At 50.6% G+C, this 12,343-nt stretch overlaps 2 protein-coding genes across 2 annotated transcripts; one reads left to right on the forward strand and one right to left on the reverse strand.

The window, feature by feature from the left end:
• Positions 1–951: 951 nt before the first annotated feature.
• Positions 952–4,549, forward strand: AAFC00_001951 (uncharacterized protein; the record flags this gene model as incomplete). The annotated part of the gene is made up of 3 exons (XM_069341217.1): positions 952–1,090; positions 1,142–3,913; positions 3,966–4,549. 3 exons carry the CDS (start codon positions 952–954, stop codon positions 4,547–4,549), a joined length of 3,495 nt encoding a protein of 1,164 aa, XP_069204728.1.
• A 6,198-nt stretch (positions 4,550–10,747) lies between these two features.
• On the reverse strand, positions 10,748–12,025 carry AAFC00_001952 (uncharacterized protein; the record flags this gene model as incomplete). Its single annotated transcript, XM_069341218.1, has 2 exons — positions 10,748–10,990; positions 11,045–12,025. The coding sequence occupies 2 exons, from the start codon at positions 12,023–12,025 to the stop codon at positions 10,748–10,750; spliced, it is 1,224 nt and encodes a 407-aa protein (XP_069204729.1).
• Between the last annotated feature and the right edge of the window lie 318 nt (positions 12,026–12,343).

A 12,343-nucleotide genomic window follows, 5' to 3' on the forward strand; every position in this document is an offset into this window, starting at 1 on the left:
CATTAGACAAGAAAGCCACCTCCAGCCGGGAGCTTACGAGTTCCTTGAGAGACCTCGACAGCATTCAGATCCACTTCGAGGCCGCTCCTTGTACAGTGCTATATCGAATTCGTGAATCTGTGGGGAACTCCTCTGCTTGATGGATTTTAGCAGACCTTATGACCGAGGACAATTTCTTTCAATTCATATCTGCAAAGTAAGTTGAATACTGTTATCCTCAGGATAGAGAACCACGAGCCTAGCAGCAAGAGACAAGACACTTTCGCATGCAAGTCACCAAGCATTGCAAAGATCTAGTGAGATTCGGGCGGATACCGGTCCGGCGCAATTGAAGAGGTACCTTCCTTGGTACCTGTACCAGAGAGCTGCCTTGACTGAGGTGTTCCACAGAGCGCCCGCCCCCTGACGTCACGACCGACCCTTCTCGTCTTGTGTTCATCTTGTCCGACAGGCAGATGACTTGGTTGCTAGAAGACAGCTGCCAGGTTGTGAATCAAAGGAGAAGAGCACCGTGTCCAATCAATCACCGCCCTCAACATTACCGGTACGGTATGCAATCAAAATAACAGGCAGTCTTTATTGCAGCTTCGGAAGGCGACTAACAAAAAGTACCGCCGCGTTTACCCCAGAAAGGGGACCGGACCCTGTGAATCTCCGTTCTCTCCTCCCTGTAACGACAAAGCGGAAAGCAGTAGCCAACCAACGAGAGAAAAGAAAAGCTGCACGCTGCTGTCTCTTGTCTCTTGTCTCTCGTCTCTCGTCCTACCATTTCTCTTCCTCCCTCTCGTCACCCCCCCCCCCGTGTCACACCAGCAAATCACTCTTTACATAGTTCGAATGGCCACCGAGGCCTCTTTCACTCGTCCTCACCCTTGGTCTTGTCCGAAATCGACTGTTCGATTACGTGCTTCTCTTTGACCCGTAAACACTAAGACGTAGACAGGTCTGAACATGAAGTTTGGCCAGCAATTACCTCGTAATCAGGTGCCGGAATGGGCATCTGCATACATCAATTACAAAGGCTTGAAGAAGCTCATCAAGAGCGCTGCTGCTCAGGGCGCTCAGGGAGGCGGTGAAGTTGACCTGGCCGGTTTGTTTTTCTTGTTTTCTCTCGTCTTTTCCTGCACTGATGCCCATTAAGAGTTCTTTTATGCTCTTGACCGTAATCTCGAAGATGTCGACAGCTTCTACAACCGCAAGTATGCCGACTTCTCCCGGCGCTTGCGACTGCTTTATGATCGATATGGTCAAGCCACTCATGCACCCGAGGGCACCATCGACAGAGACGAGATGGAGGACCTGATGGGCGCCTTGCTCGAGCTGAGAGGCAACTATAGAAACCTCGCGTGGTTCGGCGAGGTCAACCGTCGTGGCTTCACCAAAATCACAAAGAAGCTCGACAAGAAGATCTCGACATCGTCTTCGCAGTCTAGATATCTGGCGACCAAAGTCGACCCAAAGCCCTTTGCTTCGAACCGCAGGGTCGAGCAAGACATGCGTGCCATTAACGATTGGCTCTCGAATCTGGGAGATGTCAAGATCTTTGACGACAATGCATCTGTCACATCGCAAAGCTCTCTGCATCGAGTCTCTTCCAAGTCTGCGTTGAAGCTGCCGACGAGCACTGTCGATGCTCTGGAGTCTGCAGTGAGGGCCGACGACTCCGATAAACTCAAAGAACTGCTCGATGCTTCCACTCACGACTCACAAAGACAACTCGTCCAGAAACTGCTGCTCAACATCCTGCAGCGATCCATCTCGTGCAAGTCGACCGACTCGGTTTCTTTGTTGTTGCCGCAGATTGATTCTCTGATTGAAGAGGACGACATGAACAAGCGCAACATTATACATCGACTGATTGTCACCATCGGTCGTGCAAGAGCGTTGGAAGAGAACGGGGCTGCATCTGTACCTTCGGGCGAGGCGAAGCCGTTCATCACTGCTGCCGAACTCCCCTCGCGCGTCCCTCAGGCATACAATGTCAAAGAACGTGACCCTGCAAAGACACTCGGCAGAAACGATCCCTCGGCCAAACTTCTTGCTCACATTCTCGATCATCTCGAAGAGTCTCAGAGGGGTATCTTGTTGGCGCGCGATAGCTATGGACGCTTCCCTTTGCATTATTGCGGGCAGTACGGTCTGGTTGCTGCAACCGAAATCATAATCGAAAAGATGCAGCAGTGGGGCCAGTTCGACGTCTCCAAAGGCATCGACTCGGAAGCATGGCAGGACAACGACGGCTATTCTCCTGTCCATCTTGCTGTCATGAGTGGGCATTACCGAACCACAAAGGCCCTGTTGCGTGCCGAAGACTGGCATGGCGACACCAGAGGCAAGGTTGCATCGAGAAAATCAGTCGCAAAATCAGGAGCCTCGCTCGCCCTTGCCACCAAAGCCAACTACCACAAGATTGTCAAGCTGCTCGTCGAGGCTGATGTCGACATCAACTATCAAGACGATCATGGCGAGACCGCTCTGCATATCGCTGCACGTTTTGGCTTCGAGGACTGTGCCAAAGCTTTACTCGAAGGTTCAGAAACCCAAAAGCCAGATGTTGAAATCGCAGAAAATGTGTATGGATGGACTCCTCTGTTTATTGCTTGTGTTGATGGACATGCCGCCATTGTAGAGCTCTTGATCTCTGCCGGTGCCGAAGTCAACAAGCCCGACATCTCTGGTTGGCGTCCTATCGAGCATGCAGCATTGAGAGGTCATCTTGACATTTCCGAGAAGCTGCATGGTATCGCAAAACTCGAACCGCCTTCTCCTCGTCTTCGTCCACAGACGACTGGCGCACCTGGTGGTACCACAGCGTCCATCGGCGAACGGAGATCGAAAGGCTCGAACGGGAGCGGACGTCCACAGGAGCCAGCCATCAAGACTTTTGGTCATCGTTATCTTACTGACAAGTCTATGGTACTGGTCAGTCTCGGATCCATGGATGCACGAAAAGGTGTGCCCGCCGTCAGCTTGGATAGCATCCCGTTGACAGACGCCCACGCCACTCAGCTTGACACTGCACTCTCGATTGTTGTGACCGCAAGCGGCGCCGAGGGCGAGCCTACGGTCATTGATCTGCCTGTGCAAGAGAACATCAGTACTTCTCCAATCACTTTCTTGACGGCAGATCCGACCAAGGTCAAGCTCCTTTTCGACATTGTCCCTACCTTTGCGGGCTCCAAAGACAAGATTGTCGGTCGCGGAGTTGCGATGCTGTCCAGCATCAAGCCCAGCGTCGGATCAAAGAGAATGTTGCTCCAGGGTGACCTGAGTGTGCCCATTGTCGCAGCAGAAACGCTCGACGTTCTCGGATCGGTCAACTTCAACTTCTTGATCATCACACCTTTCAAGCACCCTCATATGAGCATCTCGGAAAACCAGACTTACTGGAAGAGTAATTCCACCGTAGTCATCGGACACCGCGGTCTCGGCAAGAACCAAGCCAGTCTCAAGTCTTTGCAACTCGGCGAGAACACAATTCAGTCTTTCATTACTGCTGCAAACTTGGGTGCTTCCTATGTCGAGTTCGATGTCCAGCTTACCAAAGACATGGTTCCGGTCATCTATCACGATTTTCTGGTCTCGGAGACTGGTGTTGACGTGCCCGTTCACAACCTCACTCTGGAACAATTTCTTCATGTCAGTGAAGGTCAGACACCTCGTGCATCTCGTCCACCTTCACCAAAAGAGAACGTCCCTGGTGATAAACGTTCTCGGCCAGGTCGTTCTTATTCTGTCGGTGGTCCTGTTGGTGGAGCAGACGACTTGTCCGAGCGAATGAAACATACACGAGATTTCAAAGAAAAGGGTTACAAAGGCAACAGTAGAGGCAATTTTATCCAAGAGCCTTTTACCACTCTCGAAGAAATGTTTAGAAAGCTAGAGCCTCACATTGGATTCAACGTTGAGCTGAGTAAGTCTGCTTTTCTCATCGCATCAACAACATAAAGCTAATCTCAACACAGAATATCCTATGCTGTTCGAATCTCAAGAACACGACATGGACGACTACGCTGTCGAATTGAATTCTTTCGTTGACACTATCCTGGATACGGTCTATACCCACACAGCAAAGGCACCTCGCAACATTATTTTCTCGTCGTTCAACCCGGATATCTGTTTGTTGCTTTCCTTCAAGCAGCCATCCATTCCTATTTTGTTTTTGAGTGACGCTGGAACAGCTCAAGTCGGAGACATCAGAGCCTCGTCACTACAGGAAGCTATCCGATTCGCGAGCAGATGGAACTTGCTTGGTGTTGTTTCAGCGGCTGAGCCTCTTGTGACTTGTCCGCGCCTGGTCAGAGTCGTCAAGGAATCTGGTCTTGTCTGTGTTTCCTACGGCACTTTGAACAATGTTAACAAGAACGTCGAGCTCCAGGCCAACGAGGGCATCGACGCAGTCATTGTCGACAGTGTGCTTGCCATCCGTAAAGGATTGACCGACGTTCAAAAGGCCAAGATTGCGGGTGATGGCGCTTCGACACCAATCAGCGAGGATGGCGAAGTTCTCAAGAAGGATCTTGTCGCGGTCAATGGTACCGTTGTTTGATCTGATACGGGTCATCGTATCGAGGCAAAGGTTTGGTTTATATAGAGCATTCAGCTATCCATTCTGATCGGAGTCATCTTTTCGCCATCCAATGGCTCAATCCAATCTCACCGGGCATCTGGTCTCAACACCTCCCGGCTTGTCTCTCTCTTAGTCTCTCCTTCCCGCCATTGCGATTGCCTGGATTGCACCATTCTGTGCACTGATCCTAGGTCTAGGTCTTTATTCATCACGGACCTCAATGCGTAAGTTTCCAGCTGGACAGGAAGACTCTTTCCAGCTCTCAAGGTACTGCATTATCGCCAGATATGACTTTAGTGCGTCCATGCGTCGACGCGAAAACTACGACTCAGATGGAATGTGGTATCTTTGCCGAAATTGCTGGCGCTGATATAGCTCCCCCCACCCCGCACCATGTGTCCTGATCTGCTGATCCCCCAAAACCATATACGGGAGATCTACTTCTACTATTTTATACGAATCCTATCAATATACTTAAAAATTCTGCTTCTAACATCAAACGATTGATATTGTTATTGATATACTCGTTATTCTCTGGTCAGTAAGCAACGGCTCACCTTCTCCACAAACAAGTGGCACGGTCGGGGTTTCCTCCACTTCAATTTAACTAACGTTTGGCCGGGCTGGCATTTTTGAAGCGGACGGCTGTGGCTTTTTACAGCTTACCCAACTTCGCTCGTTCCTTGGCTTCCACTACTGGCTATACCAGACACCTCGAGACTCTCCAATGTGGCTGATAAGAACGAAGTCCAAGAATACATCTCATCTCCTCTTTTCGCCCACTCCGTGATGGCTGGCGCTACCATCTCAAGAGCAGCTGAGAGCAGTATACCTTTTCGTCTATTCTTGCAATGAGTATCTTCCGTTTTACGCCTACACCTGACTCTGGGGATTGCGAACATGGAGATGGCTTTGATGCTTGACATGTTCAGCGAACCCTTCGCAAATTCGCATCCCCCGGGATGGTTCTCCGAATGGTGCCACAACACCGCACGCCGAGATGGTAAGTCAGCCAAGAATGACTGTAGTGAACAATGGTCCCTCCGAGGGCATCCTCCTCGATACATACATATACTGTGGTTACAAAACGCCTGCTCTCTTCATCTTTTCTCTTCCGACCCTTCGTCCACTCTTCTCATACAGGAAGCGTGTGCTACGCTTCTGTCCACGGTCCGAGATACCACAAAATCTCCTCACTCTTTTGCATTCTTAACTAGTATATACGAAAATGGGGTTTCTTACTCATCTTACACCGAACGGGGTGAGAAGTGCGGCACCTCCTAAACTTTCATTGGGTTCGTTCGATGAGAAAGACACGGTTCCAATGGCGAGTGCAGTCACACCCACAAGTCTTCTCTCTCCCGCATTGTCGTTTGCTGGATCGAATGATGCAAGGAGCATTATATCCGACTCTCCGAGTATCCGATCCGAGATGTTGGTCAGTCGGATTTACCAGCAACAGATGGAACTCTTATGGAATTATGGAGGTACAGACGAGGGAGTGATCGTCAAGCAATCTCCCGGTTGTCACGCCTGCTACCCTTCCGGCCATTTCTTCGATTCTGTCAAGGCTCTTGGTGTCAGGTGCGCCATGACTGTCAACAGTCGAGTCATTCGGTTGTTTCTCCATAGCAATCCTGCAGCGAGTCATGTGCCTCTGAAGAACGGCCTTCGAGTGCAAGTTATTCCAGACCTGACTTGTTTGCCAGTGGCCCAACGCCATCACTTTGCAGCGTTCATTGCGGATAGGCAGCTCTTGGTTGTTTGGGACGACGAACCGAAATATCTCATCAAACGAGCCAAGAATGTCCAGCTTTCGCTCATGGATGTCATGTGGCCTGAAGAAGGAGAAGAAGAAGAAGAAGAAGAAGAAGAAGAAGAAGAAGAGGACGTCTTCAGCAAAGAAAAAGAAATTGTGGTCAACGTCGACGAAGTCAGCAACGATGGGTCATCGTACATCGAAGCTCAAGAATCGGAACCGCCACGTCGTATAGTCCTCAACCAGGCGATCTTGACTGCTTTCTCGTTGTGTCTCTGCACGGTGTCCATCGGTGCCGGATACGCGCAGATTGCAAAAGAGATATACGTCGACGGCGATTATTCTCGACTTGCATTTGTCGCTGCGCTGCCAGCACAGATCTGGTTGTCTCTGTTTTTCTTCCAAGCTCTTTGTGGCAACGTCGCTCAAGTCATCGGTCCAATCAATCAAGTGAACCAGAACTCGAAAACTTATTCGGGCATCGCCCCGGCACGCCGTCTGAATAGATCAAAAGGGCCACTGCCGCATGTGACTGTTGAAATCCTAGTGTACAAAGAAGGACTTGCAGCAGTGGTCGAACCGACTGTCCACTCGATTAAAGCTGCAATCTCAACCTACGAAATGCAAGGCGGTTCAGCCAACATTTTTCACCAATGACGATGGCATGCACTTGCTCTCGCAAGAAGAAGCACAAGCCAGACAAGAATTCTACGACGAACACAATATCGGATGGGTAGCTCGACCTCGACATGATCCGCGAGGCGAACACGGGGCTCCTTTCATTCGTCGTGGTAAATTCAAGAAGGCCTCGAACATGAATCATGCGTTGTGGATCAGCAACAGAATCGAAGAGAAGCTACTGCAGGTTCAGCGATCGTTCTCGTGGACACAACAAGATGAAGCGCGCGTGTATGGTGAGGCTCTCATCGCAGTCGTCAACGAAGACAACGGACGCACGTGGGCGGATGGCAATATCCGTATTGGGGATTATTTGCTTCTGATCGATTCCGACACCAGGGTTCCGGCGGATTGTTTTCTTGATGCGGTGACGGAAATGGAACAGTCGCCACAAGTTGCAATCATCCAAATGAATTCCGGAGTCATGAATGTCACGTCGTCGTTTTTCGAAAATGGCATCACTTTTTTCACGAATTTGGTATACACCCAGATCAAGTACGCCGTCGCCAATGGAGACGTCGCGCCCTTTGTCGGACATAATGCGATCATCAGATGGTCGGCAGTGCAATCCATCGGCTACGAAGACGAAGACGAACGCGAAAAGTTCTGGTCCGAGTCTACAGTATCGGAAGACTTTGACATGGCTTTACGACTGCAGGCTGCCGGATACGTCTTGGGCTATGCATCATATCTCGGCGAAGGCTTCAAAGAAGGCATCTCGTTGACCATCTATGACGAATTGGCTAGATGGGAAAATAACGCTTACGGCTGCAACGAGTTGATATGTCATCCCTTGCGATACTGGTTCACCCGTGGACCGTTCACGCCACTTTTCTGTCGATTCATCATGTCGGACATGTCCATCCCTTCGAAGATCACCATTATGGCCTACGTAGGGACTTATTACGCCCTAGGTTCATCCTGGATCTTAACGCTGATGAATTATTTCTTGATCGGCTGGTTTAACGGTTGGCTCGACCACTACTACCTCGACTCCTTCAGAGTTCATTTCTCGATTATCGTCGTCTTCACCGCACTAGGAAATTTCGCTCTCGCCATCCTGAGGTACAGAATCGCAGAACAGCCTCTTCTGCGCGCATTATGGACAAACCTCAAATGGATTCCCCTCGTGACTATCTTTCTTGGCGGCATCTCCGCCCACGTGTCTCAGGCGCTGCTATCCCACATGCTCGGCATCGACATGAACTGGGGCGCGACAAGCAAAGAAGCGACCAGCACGACCTTCTTCGACGAAGTGCCGCGCGTGATCGAAAGCTTCAAGTTCACTTTCGCCGGCTGTCTTGTTTTGGCTGTCGTCCTGGGTTTGTTGGCTAGTGATGTGGTGCCAGAATTCTGGAGGATCCAGCTGCTGCCGGCGATTTATCCGCTTGCGTCGACGATGGTGTGCCATTTCTTGCTGCCGATCGCGTCGAATCCATCGTTGATGCTGTTTACTTGGTGAGAGAATGGAAGTAATGAGGTTTATTCTATGCTGTTGGGGGGTTTTCCTTCTTCTCGTGAACGATGGTCATTTCTCTCCTTTATTTCCTTTTCCTTTCCTCCCTTCTGTACATACTTACCATTCACTTGTACATATCCCTCTTCACTACTTTCTTTAGATCAATATCACGTCGACGCGACGCAGCAATTACATAATCCACTTCTTACTTAGATAAATAAAATGGTTAAACGTCAATTGATGGTGAATCTTTCGCGCAAAAAGTACTTCAACCCCTGGAATGTGCACTCCGTCTACGACTTCCTTGCCATATTCATACCTCCCTACAATCTCACCATGGCTTACTTCGCTAACAACATCATCACCATAATCATCGTAGTAGCAGCAGCAACGACGACGATGACGACGACGATGACGATGACGTCTAGAGTGGAGAACGAAAGATACCCAGGGAAGAGACAAGAACAGATGCGGATGGACTCTGGCTTGTATCTCCGCCAAGTCTGATCCTATACAAGTCCACGAGATTGGAGGCAGTGAGCGTGTCTGTGTCCCGTCTGTCCTCTCTCTCTCTCTCTGCCTGTCAGGAAGCTCCAGCGCACGCTTCTCACATGTCGTGGTAGTGGGATGCCGCTGCTACACGTCCGGTCTGCGCGGAGGAAATTCACCAAGATGACCACTATGTTGTCGTGTAGAGCTGTCTGGAGGCATTGTCGTTGGCGGCGAGGCTTTTGATACGCGGTGCGAGTGACGCCTTCCTCCGCACTGATGAAATGTTGCTTCTGGACTGGGAAATTCTCACTGGTCTCTGGTCACAGTGCTGCACCGAACAATGCTATCATGTGAGAGATGGGACTTCGATCTCTCCCCTACGATGTCGTCGTGAGAGCATGCTCTTGTTCCTGTTCGCAACTCACTTTAGATGACGCTTCCGAGGCTATTGGTCGGAGCCAAGATTAGACGCATAGGTAGGCTCTCATCCTCATCTCCGCCGTTTCGCGGTTATATATATATATATATGTAGGCTCGTGGAGATCTCCACAGGGTAATATACATCTATGAAAGTCTACGAGAGTGCAGGCAGTGGAATGCTTGTGCCCTGCCCCGTCGGCTCTCTCCTCTGCGCGGCATCCGAGGGGGTCCCGGTCCAAGATCACCACCATGTTGTCGTGGTGATCTTGCCAGTCCTCCAACATGGGCTGTCCATGTTTTGAAAAATGTCTCCCCGAGGATGGCATTGTGACATGCCGTATCGAGTACGTAGTCTACTGACAAACCCCAGGGGTGGCCATGTACCTTCCTTCTCGAGTGAGATTTTTGTGTTGAGGAAGAGGGGTTGTCTTTCACTCACTGTCTTGACTTTGTGCGTAGCGTGGTTGATATGGAGGGAGTGATTCGGAAACTCGTCACTTAGCCTTGTGTCACGAATGATTCGTCAAAAGTCAAGTGTGTTTAGTAGAATCTGATGAATGAATGAATGAATCTTGCTGCGAAGCTTGTCAAAGGATATTAAGAATAGTATTCTCTGCATCCAATCTTGTTGGCGCAAATGTTATTGATACAATCGATGAATGAATAGCAGACGATAAAGAAACTTCCTTCCGTCTTCGTTTCTCTGCTCTTTCCTTTTCCGTGGTGCTTCACTTTCCGAAGACTTTCTCTCCAACGCTGACTTCACTCGCCTGCTCCTTTCATTTGTAATTAAAAAGCCTGACTGTGTGAACTAAACACAAGTCAACAAATAAAGAGTGAAAATAAAGACAGACGCCAGACAAGTCTCGCATTGCTGCCCTGTTCGTAGACTTCATTTCGCTCGCTCTCTTCTTCTCGATTTGTTCATTTTGAAACATGTGAGAAAGGAGTACCGGTCATTAACCCTGCTAACGCCGGACGTAACCAAGTGCATCATTCATTACACATGGTTCGAATCGAATACAGCCGCACCTTGCGACCCGAAACTCCAAGCGCCGGAGCAACTAATCTGTCTCTTCTGGGGCCTGCGAATCGAGATGCTTGTGAACATTTGCGTTGAAAAACGCGTGGCGATCCATCCGAACCCCGCGACTGCAACATCACTGCTCGCAATGTCAAGACTCGACGTGCAAAGACCGAATCGTTGAAAGGCTAAGCGGTCGAACATCGACCTCCCTGGTGTCGCAGCTGTGCCGTTGTACTGGTAGAACTGGACTGTGATTCAAATAGAGTAGCGCTCCGGCATGTTTTTGCGACCTGCGAAAGGCCGCCTTGGTTCTTGTTTCCATGACCATCTCTCTTTCGTCTCTCACTCGATCAAGGGCTTTCGATGACCACCGACGATGACCATGCCCAAACTCTTGAGGCCTTCGCGGTCACTGGCTTTGATGATTGTGGGAGCTGGCAGCATGGGGTTGTCCGGAGATATGTGGGCGGCGTCTTTGGCCGCTTGTTCTATGGCTTCCATTTCTTCTTTGCATCCCTGATGGTCCCAAGGGCACACGACGATGGGTTGTCTTAGCAGAATATCTTTGGCGCTGGACATGGATGCCTGTTTCTTGTCAGTCTTCGATTGATCCAAGCGCCGACAGGAAAAGCGACACACCTTGACGAACAGATAGTACTCGATCTTGTAGAGAGTACCGGTTGTCGTGAAGCCACTGACTCTCCACAGCGGCATGCCATTCCTCCCTCGTGGTAAGACGCCATCTGAGTCTCGGAGTTCTCGCGCCGGAAAGACGAGTCCTAGATTCGTGAAATAGCCCGCCTCTGGCATCTTGATCCCGACCTTTGTGTCTTGCCGCGTCAAGACCTTGACCTTGCGACTGGGCTCATCGCCCTCGTGGTTGTATATGATCTCTTCCTCTATTCCAATGCTCAGACTCTTGATGACGACCTTTTTCGCCTTGCTCATCCAGTCCGGGTTCGGGCTCAGCTTGATGTAGACACTGACAGGATCCAGGGGCCCATACGACCATCGCGGAAGGGAGATACCGAGGGTCACCAAATGGTCGGCCACGCGCTCTGCGGCTTCAGGCCGATTGTACATGCCAAAAGTGCTCAAGGTGTCGTATCGCAGGATAGGAACGGGGAAGAAATGTTTTTTCTGTTCGGCATGGTTGTGTTGAACGGTAACGACAATCTCGTAGAGGGTTTCGGCCGCTCCTCGTCCTATGGATATGCTCGCAGGCGGTACTCGTCGTGCCATCTCCTCGCCTCCTCTGCCGTACGGAATGAAAATGACGAACGGTAGGTCCATTGACAGGATCGCTTCTGACTCTCTTCCAGGAGGCGCACGAAAGAGCAGCATCTCTTTGCCAACAATGTCTGTGATTTCGCGACGTGACGACGACGACGTGGCAGGTCGGAAGTGGCCTCTTGTGAGAGTGTCGGCGGATGGATGTATTGACTCTCGTCGCTGCAGATGGATGGTGACAAGCGAAATGAAGACGGGCGCAGACACTCCTGAAGCCGGACGGATCTCGACTCGACCCTCTATGCGCGGACATGTCGCCGATATCCCTGGATACCCGACTAGAAAATTGCTGTTGGGCGGGCCAGACACGCGCACAAAGGCCGAGGTCATGACGACGACGATGTCGACAGCGACAATGTTGATGCTGAAGGTCGACGGTCGCGGCGATGAGTTGATGTGTCTGTGGATATAATGGCCCACATGGGCGGCGCTGTGGGTGGGAGATGTCCCAGTGAGGGTGCAAGAAGACGATTGTCAGTATTGGGCCAAATGCGACGCCTGACAGCTGGATGTCGAGGCTGTGACGTCTTCGCGGGCACTGGCACTGATGTCCGGCGGGTTACGGTAAGACGAGGCAATGTATGTACTGAATATGCTAGGTCAGTCACAGTGCGCTTGTTGTCGATGCGTCGTTGCAATTGAGGTGGA

This window comes from Neodothiora populina, assembly GCF_041146345.1.
Source record: "Neodothiora populina strain CPC 39397 chromosome Unknown canker_contig_13, whole genome shotgun sequence".
Lineage (NCBI taxonomy): Eukaryota > Fungi > Ascomycota > Dothideomycetes > Dothideales > Dothioraceae > Neodothiora > Neodothiora populina.